Below are 15,393 nucleotides of genomic sequence, written 5' to 3' on the forward strand. Positions count from 1 at the left end.
GAGAGTGCGGGGAGGAGGGATGCAGGCAAGGTCAGAGTCTGTTTTGCAGCAGCCTGAGCAGCAGCTTACATTGATGGAGTGTGGTCCGAGGATCCTCACTGGGGCTGATGGGATTAACAGTGCAAATTGCACCAGCAGAAGGAGTGCATCCCATTTATTGTGATAAGTTAACCCTCAAATGGGTGAAACTGGTTTAAAATGAAGGTTGGATTCTACCGGATGAGGGGGGCTTTGCCTGGGTGATGGACCAGCACGTAGCTGCGTTTTGATCACTGTGTGTATTGCAGAGGGAGGTGGTGTGAGGCAGAGAAAATCTTACTGGGTTTTCTTACTCTTGGCTATAAACTCTTTCCAACTTGCAGCTTTTACCTCTTCATAATGTGATGGAGTCTGTGTTCAAACTCCTGACACCCTGCCCCAGTGCTCTTTGCACCTTGAGGGTGCTGAACTGAGGCACGACTCAGGGGTGGAAGGTGACAAGAGGTGATCAGTGGCTCAGCCGTGAGCAAACCCTTTTCTGTGTTCCTTGAGGTGATGATGGGGCAAGGATTTAGAAGCGTTACTTGTTAGACTTGGGGTTCCTAAATAATTCTGGAGGTACCACTGGTAGCTTTCTGCATCCCTTTGGGGTTATAATGGGAGCTGCAGGATAAACAGCAAGGTGTTATTTCTAACTGCTGGCCTTGGCAAGCTGGAAGCGTTGCAGATCCATGTTTTCCTTTACCCACTTCATGTCCTCTCGCCGTGCAGGTGATGCTGGCGGAGAGGAAGGGCACGGATGAGCTCTATGCTGTTAAGATCTTGAAGAAGGACGTTGTAATCCAGGATGATGATGTAGAGTGCACCATGGTTGAAAAGCGAGTCCTGGCTCTCTCTGGGAAGCCTCCGTTCCTGACCCAGCTCCACTCCTGCTTTCAGACCATGGTAAGTGCTGGTGCCAGTGCTGCAACCCTGCTGCACGCTGAATGCTGGGCCCTTTGCACAATGGTTTTTAGTAACTGGTGAGTCTACGGGCAGAAACCCTCTTAGAGACCCGGTGTCACCAGTTACCCAGACCAGTGCCTCTCTGGATGGCTGCAGGGCACCCAGGAGCTGTGGGGATGGAGCTATAGACACTTCTGCCCTGGTCATGTATCTTTGCTTCTTGACAACTTACCTTTGCTTTCATTCATGTTTCCTTCCTGATGCACATCACTGCCCTTGCCAAAGCAGCAGTGTAATTTCTGCCTTGGCAACCTCACAACTTGTCCAATTTCCTTGTAAATGTATCTCCATGAACAATACGTCCCATCCCTGGCAGTGCTCAAGGCCAGGCTGGACACAGGGGCTTGGAGCAAGCTGCTCCAGTGGAAGGGGTCCCTGCCCTGGCAGGGGTTGGAGCTGGAGGAGCTTTAAGGTCCCTTCCAACCCAAACCAGGCTGGGGTTTTATGTCCATGTGTTAAACTGGAGGCTGTAACATACAGCACCTGCACCCCTGAGGTTGTTTCATCAGGAGCTGTTGGTGGTGTTGGACGTGATTCCCCAGCCCCCCAAGTGGCCCTCTGCCCCCATCTGTTGTGATCCGATAGCAGAGTGCTGTGCTTTTCCTTTGGATTCATTCTGGTGATCAAAAAACCCGAGCAGAGAGTGGAACCTAATACAAACCACAGGAAATTCAGCTTGAAACAGGCGTGTGATTGAGTCTGTACAAATCAGAAGCAGAAAGGGGCAGCAGAAAGGGGACAGGGGACCTTTAAAGCAATCTCTGCCCAGCCATGAGTGACCTGTGAATGAAAATGTCCCCGTACGTGTCAGTGGGAAGGGAGAGGGACTCTGCACAGTCCTTTAGCGCCATGACAATGCTTTCCAGGAGGATTACATTTTAATATGATCCCAGGAATTTCATTTACGGAGCACATTCAGTGCATTTAAAGCCCGTGGACCGGCTTTGCAGCACAGCAATCAAGACTGTGGCAGGAGAAGCTATTTCGCACAGCATCTCTGGCATCTCAAGTGAGTCAGCGCAGGATTATTCCTGGCAGACCTATAGTAGCTTAATAGTAATCGTATTTGTAATGTAATCAAAATGTATAGCAGGGTGTATTATCGAGTGCTGGCACAAAGCACTTTGATTTCTGGGAGCGCAGCGCAGAGCACGGCTCTCATCGGGGCTGTCAGTGAGTGGTGGGAGACAGAAAAGCCCCAAATCTGCATTTGAAAGAAGGGAAGATGAGCAGTGAGAGAGCTCCTGCCTGGGGCTGATGCAGAGAAGCCCGGTGCTGGCCTGGCTGAGGGGTCCTGCAGTGCTCTGCCCCAGAAAGCTCCTGGGGGGTGTCCCTTGGGGCTCAGCAGTGAAGGGCACAGCAGCAGCGGTGATGCTGAGATGATAAATAGGGGGTGGATGGGGAACGTGGCTCTGACTCTGGTTCCCAGCGTGGGCACAGGCAGGAGCTGGACCGAAGGGTGGGTAATTAGGAGGAGGGTGTTGGAAGGAGCCCTGGGAGTTGCATCCCGGCTCATGCAAGGGGGTATTTCCGTATCTGTAACTTGCTCTTGCTCGGTGAGTTCAGATGCTCCAGACCTGGACAGATCCCATCCTTTTCTGCTGTAGACAAGAGCTTTCCATGTCCCTCCTCCCTCCAGCCCGTCGGCTCGCCAGCCATCTGGCTGCTTTATTCATGACAGCTCTTCTCTCTGAAGCACCAGCGTTCTCTTCTCCACCCAAATGAGGAAAGCTCGAATCCTGCTTTTAGAGCTCAGCTGCCTGTTTCAAGAGACCATCTCTTTAATATTCTTCCTACTTGAAGTCGATCGATATATTTAGGAAGCAGCTGCAACAAGCACAGCATTGCTTCACTTTCCAGTTGCTGTCACAGGGGGACAAGCGTGGCACTGGCTGCTGAAGGTGACTTTGCCCCGTGCCTTGCTGCTGTGCTGGATCCACACCTTGGCAGAGGCTGCTCATTACAGAGGGGTATGCTCCCAAACTCCCACTCATCTCATAAGCCAAAATCTCTCCTATCCCATCAGCGCCACATGTTTTACACAGCCTGATTGCCCCTCTGGTACAGTCTCATTACCTTTGAGGCTGCCCTGCTGTCAGGGCTGTGCATTGAGGCTGTGATGGGTGGAGGAGCTGATTACCCAAGTTATTCCATAGCCCTTATTGTGCTAATGATCACATTTGCATATCTTCTGGGCTGCTCATCTTTGTCTGACAAGCAGGGAAAGGTTTGTTTAAGGGGGAAATGAGGAATGGGAAATACAATGAGTTACCGTGAGGGTGCCCAGGGAAGCTGTGGCTGCCCCATCCCTGGCAGTGTTCAAGGCCAGGTTGGACACAGGGGATGGGATCAAGCTGCTCTAGTGGAAGGTGTCCCTGCCTGTGGCAGGGGTTGGAGCTGGAGGAGCTTTAAGGTCTTTATTGCAGCAGATGTCTGCTGGCTGGGAGGACCCATTCAGATAGTGGTCCAGAGCTGCTGCTTCTCCTTCCCAGAGGAGCATCCCGCAGTGGTTTAATTTCATGCTTTAGGCAATCTTGCAGGATTTTCCTCGCAGGCAATTCCCATTAGGAAAAAGAGCTGTGAACCGTCAGAGGGAGGTGGTGTTCCAAGGGCACGATTCCCCAGGGAAAGGTGTTGGTGAGTGGAGCTCCTACTTGCCCAGGACTCCCGGGACTTGCAGGGCTGTGTTTGGGATGCAGCATGAGAAGATCCAGCTTCTTTTGGGCTGTTAATCTGATTCTGTGGGAATGCTCAGGTCTTGCTTCTTGCCTTGCTGCTCTCGGCATTGATCATCTCCCACAGTTTCTAGAATTCCCAGCAATGTTTTGAGGACTGGGCTTACATCCAGCACTTCCAATGGAGGCAGGAGCCGTGCTGACTGTTCCACACCCCCACCAGCTCACCACAGCTCTAGGGCAGTGCAGGGTGCAAGCTCCAAGCATGGTGCAGAGCAAAACACATCCCTTCAGAAGCCTGCTTGGGAATTCCTCAGGTCTGCACCTCTGTGGCTGTGGAAGAGGAGGAATGCTTTCATCTGGGGAGAATCAATGAAAGCAAAGCTCGGTTTACGCATCAGAGGCAAAGTCAGTGTGTGCTCCTTGGTGGCTGTGGCTGCATCTACCTGTGTGTGTCACGGGTGCTCACTGACCTGTTTGTTCTACTCTAAACTATTACTTCATTAACGATGCGTGAACATTGAGTGCAGCCTCAGCCCAGCCTGGGATGGGGGGTGAGGGGTGTGTGCAGCCTCCTTCCACCTCCCCACCTCAAGATGGGAGCTGGGAATGCCGCGCATCCCTGCTGGAGCCTGGCCAGATCACACCGGCCACTGCCTGCTCATGGCAACTCCTGACTCCTGTGCATCTCTTAGCTGAAGCTGTGCAGAGCCTGGGCGAATGCCAACAGGGAGGTGTCTGCTCCAGCACCCTGCAAGCGGCCTCGGTGAAGGATGAGAACAGATTGTCAATGGGAAGTGAAAGAGCTGGTTTAGGAGTTCCTCTTCTCTCCTTCCCCATCGGATTGATCTGCAGAGGTGCAGAGCTAAAGACCAGAGCATTGCGAAGCAATTGGCACATGTGTCTGATGGGCTCTGTGTGAGCACCAGCTCCACCTGGTCCCCTTGCGAAGGGCAATGATGACAATTGCATTGCCATGAAAACTCCAGGCTGGAGCTGTCAGCTCTGACCCCTGCGGATTCCCTGCTCTGATAATTGTGCTGCTAATTGTTTGCTTTTGTTTTTCCTCTAGGATCGCTTGTATTTTGTGATGGAATATGTGAATGGTGGGGACTTAATGTACCAGATCCAGCAGGTTGGGAGGTTTAAAGAGCCACATGCTGTGTAAGTTCGGTAGCCCTCATTTGGCACCTTAGGGTAGGTATTTGATGTACCTTTGTCGTACAGCTGGAAAGATAGCCCAGACCACAGGTGTTTGTGGTGCCTTGACAGAAAGGGTGGGGAAAGGGAGGCCAGCAGGCATCAGAAGGTGCAGGATGACTCTGCCTGGTGCCAAGGGTGCTGGTGCCTCCAGCTCATCTTTGGGATACGTTGCAGTGGTTGATAGGCAAATAATTGACCTCCATAAAAGCACCAGGCCAGGAGGGTTGGAGGCTCCTGGGAGGCACTGGGAGCACACCTCTGGTCTGCCCTGTGCCCTTCCCACAGCATGAGGGACGTTGGGTCTTTGGCTGCTGTACTGGCATTGCCAACCTGGCTGTTAACGGATGGCTTTTGGCTCCTGCTCCTGTAACGTGGACAGAGCAGAATGTGTTTGTGAAAGCCTTCATCTGCTTAGCCAAAGACACAGCGGGTGAGCAGAGCCTGGTGGGTGTGAGCTGGGGCTCTGGGCTCTTGGCAGAGCCCTCCCAGACCCAGAATGTTCTGTAAAGCAGGCAGCGGCCCTGTGTGTTATCCCCTCGGCCTCCCGAGATGACAGATAACTTCTCAAGCCCCCGTTGCCAGCGCACAATAGCAAACAGCTCTCGCTTGATGCGAGTTTGTGTAACACAAAGTGACAGCCCCCGCTAGCCCACAGCAACCCGATCCCATTCCTGCCCGATGCTTGTCTGGTGGGTTTATGGCGGGCTGTCTTTATCCTTGGGTCACGTATGCCCCACGCCTTTCACGGGGCGCGGTTGCTTTGGGAAGGTTTTCATTTTGGTTCATCTCCTTTAATGATGGGTGTCCCTTTCAAACCTTTCATTGCAGATTCTACGCAGCAGAAATAGCCATCGGCCTCTTCTTCCTGCAGAGCAAAGGCATCATTTACCGGTAGGTGAGCGAGTTCCTCCTTCCTCTCTTCCCCCCAGGACTCCGGCTGCAGCCAGAGCAGTGTCAGGACCGTGGTGCTGTGCAGGGCTCTGTGATACTCCTGTCGTGGATGGGGTCTGGCAGCTGCCACCCAAACCAAGGCTGTGAGCCTCAAAGTGTCCCTGGGTTTGGAGCAGGTCCCCATCTTTGTCCCTGTTTTATAGGAGGGCAGCTCTGGTTCCTCTCTCACTCTATTTCGTGCATTTCAATCCATAAAACACAAATACTGGCAGCGTGGACTGATGCTGAGTCACTTGTTCTGCTGCAGGGCACTACTTTCTTACCATTAACACCAGAGTATGTACTTATGAATGGCCTTATCTGCACTTATCCTAGTGTTAATGATGCTGGACCAGGCTCTGGTTAAGCACTGAAACTAGTGTACTGCTCCTCATCCCTGCTCCAGAGTATTCCCAAAGCCCGAGGTAGAGCAGAGCATCCTAATGAGTGTCAGATACCATTAAGTGCTTTGCAAAAAAGAGATGCCAGCTGTGAAGTTAGGAGATGCTCAAAACTGTTCTGAAGATGAAAGAAGTGGAGCAAACCTGATGTGAGCGATGTTTTTTGCCATCAGCCACTACAGAGAGATTCTAGGTCTGCCAGTCCCCAATGCCACTGCTTCCTTCCTTCCTCCAAATCCAGGCTGTGTCTGTCTGCCTTTGGCCTGTCAGGGTTCTAAGAACTGACACAATAACTGGATAAAACAGTGTTAGAAAACAGCAAGTTGTAAATTATACTGTTTCTTTTACTGGGTGCTTACTGCACATAAGCCTTGTGCACTGTGCAGCCCCACAGCATTGCTGAGCAGGCTGTTCCCAAGGGGGCCATAGAATCCCAGCCTGGTTTGGGTTGAAGGGACCTTAAAGCTCCTCCAGCTCCAACCCCTGCCACGGGCAGGGACCCCTTCCACTGGAGCAGCTTGCTCCAAGCCCCTGTGTCCAACCTGGCCTTGAACACTGCCAGGGATGGGGCAGCCACAGCTTCTCTGGGCACCCTGTGCAGCGCCTCAGCACCCTCACAGGGAAGAGCTTCTGCCTAAGAGCTCATCTCAGTCTCCCCTCGGGCAGGTTAAAGCCTTTCCCCTTGGCCTGTCCCTACAGGCCCTTGTCCCAAGCCCCTCTCCAGCTTTCTCGCCTGCCTTGGAACTCACTGTTGCACTCAGGCCAGCTAAATCTTGCACCATGCTCCAATATTGAACTGGAGACCTTTGAGTAACGCTTTACTGCATAGAACATAAGCCAGGGGTGTCCCAGATCTCAGAACTGTGTGGTAATTGCATGGCTGGTAGTGTACAAATTGCACATGAAATACTGAGCATTGGCTATGGAACGGGCCTTCGGGCTGGAGCCCCCTCTCTGGGGAGCCAGGGATAAGATCAGGAGCTCTGTAACTGCCTCTGCAGTTCGTGCTGAAGAGCAAAGCTCCCAGGGTTGGGTCCAGGTAACAGATACTCTGTGGCTGAGGATCAGAGCGGAGCGCAGTGATTGCTGTTTCCGTGCGGGAGCATAGCGCAGGTGATGCAGGATGTCTGCTGAGCAGGTGCTTCTTCATCGCTGGTGAGCGTTAAGTACACTTCCATTTCCATAGGTGCAAAAAAATAGCTCTGTTAAATCTGCCTCCCTGGTAGATGCAAGTGTTCCCCTCAGACACTTAAAAGCGATTTGCCCAGCATGGTGTTCCTGTGGGTTAAAAGTAAACTAAACACTTCATCCTGACAGAGCCCAGGCTTATTTGTACTCATTTCCCCCAGCGTTACCTTGCGAAGAGCCTAGGTGTGAGACAAAGCCAGAGCTCGCTTGTGGGAGGGCTCCTGGAGCCAGCAAACTGTGTCCTTGCTGGGCGGCTTCGTGCATGCTCTTTGGTGTCATTGCTCTGCTCTGCTTTGTAGGGACCTAAAGCTGGACAACGTGATGCTGGACAGCGAGGGGCACATAAAGATCGCAGACTTCGGCATGTGCAAGGAGAACATCTGGGATGGGGTGACCACCAAGACCTTCTGCGGCACTCCAGACTACATTGCACCTGAGGTAGGGTTTGCAGAGGCAGCCACTGCTCTTCTGGGTGTGTGTGTTCCAGCAGCCTGGCCGATGCTCTTTTCCATGGGATGACCTTGCTTTGGGCAGCTGATTGGAACAGGGCACTAGTTAATTCACCATCAGCCTGGGAAGTCCCCAAGGGCTACCTAAGGAAGCAGTGATGCTGGATCTGCCTCTCTGTTGGCTATCTGCCCTGCTTCTGCCTCCGAGTACAGCAGATCCTCTGTGCTGGTGTCCCTGCAGTGTTTTCCCTCTCTGGGTGTTTTTCCTATGTCTGTACTGCTGGCATCACCACGCCTGTCTGGTCCTTGGCACGCTCAAACCCACCAAGGGCTGCTCCTCGCACGCTTCCTTGCTCCTGGAGAAGATGAGCCCAGGAGCTCAGCCCATGTGTGACAGCGCTTCCAGCACGATGAGACCGGTGGGACAAATGGAATTATCAGTGGGTAACGTTTCCACGTGAAGGGAAAACCTTTAGGTCTCTCCAGCTTGCTGCTCGCAGCGGAGGGCTGCGTCTGGTGAGGGGAGGCTTCTTGTCTGCAGCTCTAGATCCCTCCAAAGTGACTTTACATTTGGTTATTACTCATGTGATGGAGTCACACATGACACATGAAGCGCTATGGGGTGCCATTTAATGTCAGGCTTGTGCAACTCAGGTGGGTAACTGCTCCCAGACGTCTGTTCCCTCTCAAATCTTCTCCCTCCGCTGAATTTTCAATGATGAGATTTAATATTTATTCATTTAAATATTTTAGAGAAAGAGGTTCTCTTTGCTGGGACATAGAGGTGCCTGTGTGCCGAGCTCTCTTGTTGCAGCCCCAGCAGCGTTTAATTACTGATTCCACTGTGTGTTACATACCCACATCCTACCAAGATTGATATTGGTGTTCTGTTGGTCCACAGCTCTGTTGCTGTGTGATTAATGCCCTTTCAAAGCAGGACAAATGACCGGTTCTCTTGGTATTTGCCTGAGCATTCACTTCAACTCGTTCTCCTCTTCTTGCTCAAAGTTTTTGTTCCCCCCGAAGGAAAACAGAAAGGGGGAAATGAGGATGCAAATCACTACAGTGCACAGGGGTGGTATTAAATCTGCTACAGTGGGTCTTAAGGAGTGAATTTACACCTCCCCTGTTTTGTGGCTGGCAACAGAGGGCTGCCCTTCTGCTGTGCTCTCCAGCTGGGCAGCCAAGCCTGCATCACTCCAGGGTCCTCCTGCTGGACCATGCTTCCTCCCTTAGGAAGCTGCGGTGTTCTCAAGCCAACCCATCCTCAGGGTAAACATGTCCTGTGATTTGCTTGACCCATTTTTAGGCTTTTTCTATTCTAAGCTACAGCGCTATGTGCCAAGGGCACAGGTACTGAGTGCAGATACCCCATCCGTGTAGTTCCCTCTGAACAAAACCTCCCCCAACATACCATAGTGTCTTCAATTTGCAGAGATGCTCTCCTGCAAGGATTTCTCCTAAGTGCTGTTTTCTTGTAGAGGCCTTTATGGCATGAACAGTTCACACCTCAATTTCCCAGAGCTCTCGTACATCATCTAAAGAGCAAGTGGGAGGAACTCCAAGTGCGTTCGGTCAAGGAAGTTCAGGGCTTGAAAGTCAGTGTCTGATCTCAGTGGAAGGGTCTGGCCAGACCACAGGATGCTGTCAAGGCGGTTGGGGTTGTATCGCTGTGTTTGGACATGTGGCTGGACCAGGACCAGGGCAGAAGATTGGAGCTGGGTGGAACTCACCTCTTCTTAGGCAGGCTGGCAGCACTTGCCCTGCATCCTGATGTACCCCCTGGCTGGATCCCTTTGGATGCTGCAGAGGGGTTTTGAGAGTTACTGAATGTGAAGACTCTTGAGGCTGAAGGCCCATCCCTGGCAGTGCTCAAGGCCAGGTTGGACACAGGGGCTTGGAGCAAGCTGCTCCAGTGGAAGGGGTCCCTGCCCGTGGCAGGGGTTGGAGCTGGAGGAGCTTTAAGGTCCCTTCGAACACAAACCATTCCATGGCTCTGTGATTTGCCCGCGGGTCTGGAGCCTTGCCTGGGGACAGTCCTCTGGAGCTGGATTGCTCGTACGTTCTCCCATGATTAGCATATGATTTGCATTTTTGCTGGAGTGCAGGAATCTTTGCGGAATAGAACCCTGCAATTAGGATGAATACATCACGTAATTGTTTTGCATTAAGTAACAGATGGCAGAGCCCGGGGCCTGTCAAAGCCTGAGCACTGCAGTGGTGCCCAGCATCAGCCACCCAGCAACTAAACCAGAGCTCGGAAGACCCATGGAAGACTGGCTCCTCCTGTGGTCCCCACGTGGGACCTGTCACTGCTCCCCCACATGTGGATGGAGGATGGTGGGACCCCCGTGCTTAGGGGGAACAAGTGGGCTTGCTGTGAGCTTCAGTAGCAAGGGACTAACCCCTCCATGGGGTTCAGCTGTAGGTGGTACCTACAAAGCACCAACACACACGGGTGAGGGCACCCACTGTACAGCGGCAGGTTCACAAGGTAGCTTTGCTGCCGGTTCATACAGTGGTGGAATTTGGGGTATTTCAGGTTTTGCAGGGTGAATCATGGAAAATACAATTCGTGGTTTGGTGCCTTACCCAAAATAAACGTTGGTATTTTTAAATCCAAAACTTCTGAGTTAGATCCCAGCTCCAGCACAGCCACGCTGCTGGGGTGAGGGTAGGGCTGTCAGTTGTTAGGCTGTTTGTGAGGGATGCTCCTCAATAAATATCAGAAAGCAAACTGGCAGCCTGGGATGCAGAGGGGTTTGGCTGCCCATACGCTGCAGGCTTGTTTTAAAGGGCCACATACCATCCACACAGGGGTAAACTCCGTGCTGAGATTTCCAACCAACTGCACTGATTTTGGTGGGGAAGAAAAATTCCAAAGGGGATGAGGGCGAATGGGAACGGCTCCTGCTCCAACTGGCCTGGCTGTGCCCAGGCTGGAAAGCACAGCAAATATGCTGAAGTTCCGCCTGAATCAGGATGAATCTGTCTCAAATCACAGCAAATATTCTGTGTGTGTTTCTAATGTTTAATGCACACTTGAGACCTGATGATTTTTTAAAGCTGCTGAACCCTCTGCCTACCACATGCTGTTTGTAATTGCAGCTCCCCCTGGTCAGGGATTGACGTCTCAGTAAATAACCTTGTCCTTCTGACCTGGACTACAACTGGAAATGGGTTTGTGTTGTGCCAACAGGTTAAAAATGGGAGCGTAACCCTGCTGTTTGTGTTGTTTCAGATAATTGCTTATCAGCCCTATGGGAAGTCTGTGGATTGGTGGGCATTTGGAGTCCTGCTCTATGAAATGTTAGCTGGCCAGGTAATTGAGTTTTAATTGATTCCTATGGGACTGGGTTAGGTTCCACTGCAAGATGTGATTTGCTCTGTTGCTGGCACACAGTTGGGGGGTGTCTCTGGGTGCTGGGGATGATGCAGCACTGAGAGACAGGGCACTGTGCAGTGCAGCCAGAGCTGGCCTTGTGGCTGGGGATCACACAGCACATGGAAGCTCAGAGACCAGAAACGCCACTGAACCTCTGTTTGCTTCGCTCTAGGCTCCCTTTGAGGGGGAAGATGAAGACGAGCTCTTCCAGTCCATCATGGAGCACAACGTCGCCTACCCCAAGTCCATGTCCAAGGAGGCTGTGGCCATCTGCAAAGGGGTAAGGGCTGGTCCGTGTTCTGCTGGGGGGAGAGGTGCAGCCGTGGGTGCAGAGGTGTCCATGCACCTCCAGCAGTCTGCAGTCCTGTGTGCATGGTCCCAGCTTCTCCTTGCTCTGCTCCAGGGGAATGTGGCAAACCCCAGCTGTGTTGTGCTGTGCTCCTACAGCACAACCTGTGTGAATTTGTGTATGTGTACTGAAACCAAGTAAAAATATCACCTAGATCTGTTCCGTGCCATTACACTGGGCAGAAGTTCAGGGAGGACCAGAGGCCTGGTTTTGCTCAAGTGAAGGTCAGGAGGAAATGGGAGCATTGGCTGGGATGTGGGGTTGAGGGCATCTGCCCAGAAATCCTCCTTCCTGTTAGGTACCAACAGCGGAGCTTTATGAGTCTTTACTTGAAAGGAAAAATGATGCTCAGAGAAGAGGACTGTGGTTTCTAAGCAGTTTTCCTAGGATCAGGTACAAACCCTTCATCCTGCAGCGCTTTCCACATAGCTGTGATGAGCTGTCCCTTGGGCCACCTCCAGTTCAGTGCCCCAGTACTGCTGGGTCAGGGCAGTATTTCCACTATCAGAGCTCTCAATTTGCAGCGAAGCTCTGCATTGCCCAGTGTCCTGAGCTCTCTATGGGCTGGCCCTAGGCAAGACTTAGACGCAGTCTGCACTGATTTGGGTTGTGATGAATAAAGGCCGGCTAGGTCCTGATGTTATTGTGCATGTGGTTATTGCTTGGGACCGAGCCTCATCTCAGCCAGGCAGTGTCAAACGGTGCTATAAATACGTGTTTGTGGAGGAATTTAAGAAATGTTTGCTTTTAACAGTTAATATTTAAAACATCTGAGCATTCTGTGCCCCAAAATAGCGTTTCCATCTACAAATGACACATCTCGCGCTTCACGCTCCCACTGCGGCATTTCAGAGCCTCTTCCTAGTGTTGCCAGGATTCAGCGCTGGTGTTAAAGAGGAGTATTCGCTTGTCCCGTGGGAGAAGCTGCTGCAGGTGATCCCGTGGGCACAGGGAGGGGGATGCTGTCCAGGCATCCTTCGAAAGACAGGAAAATCAAGTCCTTGATTCAGAAACACTGGTGATCGAAGGGGGAATTTCCACAGGCTTTTGGCACCACCATTCGTGTTGTCGGCCAGGACATAAGGGGAAAGTCCAGTAGCCAGGCAGGATGGAGCAAGGATGCTTTTGGTGGTGCTGTGAACACCGTTATACCCGTGACGCCTGAGGGAGCGGAGGCTGGAGCAGGGTTGAGTCTCACTGTCGGCTTCGTTGCTGTCGCATCAGTCAGGATGGGGATGCTGTAAATAGACGAGAAGAGCCCATGACTGAAACATCTGCTGGGTGTAGCTGCAGTGGCTTTTCTCACTTTGGGAGCTGGGAGGCTGCTCAGCCGTGCGGGGAGGGCTCGGCTCTTACGGATTCCTGTGGGTTCTTGCAGGGAAGTGGCAGTTCCCTCTGTACAACTGCTCTCTCAGGAAGGGCACCCAAACTCGTGACAATCCTCGTCACCACCAAGCTGCTGCACCAGGAAGTTCAATTAGAAACGAGTGCAGTGTTTGAGAGCTGTCGGTGAGATGGGAACCAACGGGTTGTGTGTTCCCCCTGGAATACAGTGACACAGGTCTCAGTGAACTGCAGAGGCACTGAGGCTGCCTGTCTTGTATGTGGTGGGTCTTGCAAGAGGGCACAAACCCAGCCCGGTACCAATCCAGAGGACAATCAATTGGAGAAGCCTCGACTCCTGCACGTGAAGGGTTTGGTATTTCAATGCTCTCTGAAACAATGGTGGTGTTCCCACACGGTTTCGCTCCATGCACCAGTGCCAGTCATCTCTTACTGCTGCACAGCGCAGGGATGGGAACTGTTTGATTCTGAAAGCCTTGTGTTGCCGGAGCCAAGGAACAAGCACTCATCAGAGATCGTTGGCTGGGAAGCAAATGGAGAGTTAACCGGGACGCAGCTCCTTGACTCGCAGTCAGCAGCAATTACCAGATCAAAGGGAGCATCTCCCTCCTCTGCTGTCAGCTCAGGTTTTGTCTGAAGGCTGATGTTGGAGCTGCTCTTCCGTGGCGCAGGTAGCTCAGCGCTGCTCTCTTGGGCTCTGCTTTGCCTATTGGGAGCCAGGCTCCCGTTCCAGGGCACTGGCACAGGCCATCAGGTGTTTTCCATCCCCTGTGGAGGGGTCTGACTGCCCATTCCAGGTGAGCAGGTTGTCTGTGAATAGAAGCTCCATTTTTAATCTATGCCTGTTACCAAAGGCATTCAATGGCAGGTTTTGTGCAGTGAAGATCCCATGTATCTCAAGTGGTGTTTCCAGCAGTGCATCTCTCGCATGGGCCCATGTCTCAGTGGCTGTGGGTAGGAGAAGGGCAGCTGGAAGGTGGGAGCATTGGGATCCACTCCTGGCTGGGGCTGAGATGGGATCAGGCGGTACTGTTGTGGTAGCATGCCCAGGTGAAGGGGCTGGTGGTGTCCTGATGGGAAGGTCCCAGTGGAGCCGCTGTCCATGAGCTGTGTGGTCTCACAAACATGGGCAAAGATCACCTGCATCACTTTTGTTCCTCTTGGTGCTGTTCAATGAGCAAGCAGCATCCATGTGCCTTCCAGATAGGAAGAACCCCAGCTAAAGCTGGGGTTTAGCAAAGCAGTTGAATCCAGACTTGGACTTCCCTTGTATCTGAGCTGCAAACATCAGGTGTGATTTGATCTGAAGCATCCTTATCTGCAGAAGTCTGAAGGGTTTTCACTGTGTTAGCATGGGGATTAAATCAACCTGTTCCTGTCTAATACAAACAAAGCTAAATGATGATCCTACGTAAGCCAGGAGAATCAATCTGCATGTTTATGGGGTCCTATATATCAATAACAGATGGTACCTTCGTGCTCACATGCATAAAAGCACAATAGGAAAACAAGAAAACGTACTTTCTGGAGGTATCTATAGAAATACTGTGATGTGGCAGTTGAAGCTAGAGGTGTTGGTGTGTTCAGGAGCAGCACTTCACAGCAAAGACTCGCAGATGGATGTCTTTACGTGTTTGCTGCAAACAAAGCTATTTGGGTGGGATATTAGGAAAAACATCTTCAATGAGAGGGCTGTCAAGCACTGGAACAGGCTGCCCAGGGCAGTGCTGGAGTCACCCTGGAAGTGCTTGGGGACATGGGTTAGTGGTGGCCTTGGCAGTGCTGGGTTAATGGCTGGACTCAATGATCTTAAAGGTCCTTTCCAAAGTAAATGATTCTATGATTCTGTTTGATGTGACACCCATATCACTATATCAGGTTATTAGCATGTTCCAGACTCTCACATTGTTGTCAAAAAAATGTTTTATCCTAGAATCACAGCCTGCTTTGTGTTGGAAAGGACCTTAAAGCTCATCCAGTTCCACCCCGCTGCCATAGGAGGGGCATCTTCCACTAGAGCAGGTTGCCCCAAGCACCATTCAACCTAGGAAAACCTTATTGAGTCATAGGATGCTTTCTCACTGCTAAGGGGGACCTGATTGAATGGGCAGGATGCTGTTTAGAGCTCACTGAGGAGATGCAAAGATGCTCTTGCTTAGCTGAACCTAAGTCAGCGTGAAGGGGATGTAGAGAGAGCCGAGGGACAGTGAGGTTCAGTGGGGCCGGGAGCCAGCAGGTACCTGCCCATGTTCAAGGTGATGCGAAAGCTGCCTTGCTGTGCTGCCTTGGCAGTGCTGAGCTCCCTGCTTGCTGGTGGCACCACTCCCCTCTCCTGGCAGGGGACAGTGGCCAGATCGAGCCCATCCTGCTTGTCCCTGCTGCTCTTTCAGGAGACCAGGACACAGAACGTCTTCCACCTTAGCAGGCTTCTTACACTGGGAGTTGTTGATGGTTTTCTTTATGCAGGGCTGCCTGCTGCAGTACC

General features: G+C 52.0%; 1 protein-coding gene across 2 annotated transcripts in view; it reads left to right on the forward strand.

The window, feature by feature from the left end:
* The window catches only part of PRKCB (protein kinase C beta), a 104,762-nt gene that overhangs the window by 73,753 nt on the left and 15,616 nt on the right, over positions 1 to 15,393 (forward strand). For both annotated transcript variants that reach the window (XM_061474210.1, XM_061474211.1), the window contains exons 10-15: positions 751 to 924; positions 4,732 to 4,823; positions 5,691 to 5,753; positions 7,681 to 7,819; positions 11,072 to 11,152; positions 11,388 to 11,495. In XM_061474210.1, the coding sequence (XP_061330194.1) occupies positions 751 to 924; positions 4,732 to 4,823; positions 5,691 to 5,753; positions 7,681 to 7,819; positions 11,072 to 11,152; positions 11,388 to 11,495 (657 nt within the window). The remainder of the gene's footprint in view (positions 1 to 750; positions 925 to 4,731; positions 4,824 to 5,690; positions 5,754 to 7,680; positions 7,820 to 11,071; positions 11,153 to 11,387; positions 11,496 to 15,393) is intronic.

This window comes from Pezoporus flaviventris, unplaced genomic scaffold (genome assembly GCF_033815535.1).
Source record: "Pezoporus flaviventris isolate CSIRO_AGI_PZ_B2104156 unplaced genomic scaffold, CSIRO_AGI_Pfla_v1 ptg000078l, whole genome shotgun sequence".
Lineage (NCBI taxonomy): Eukaryota > Metazoa > Chordata > Aves > Psittaciformes > Psittacidae > Pezoporus > Pezoporus flaviventris.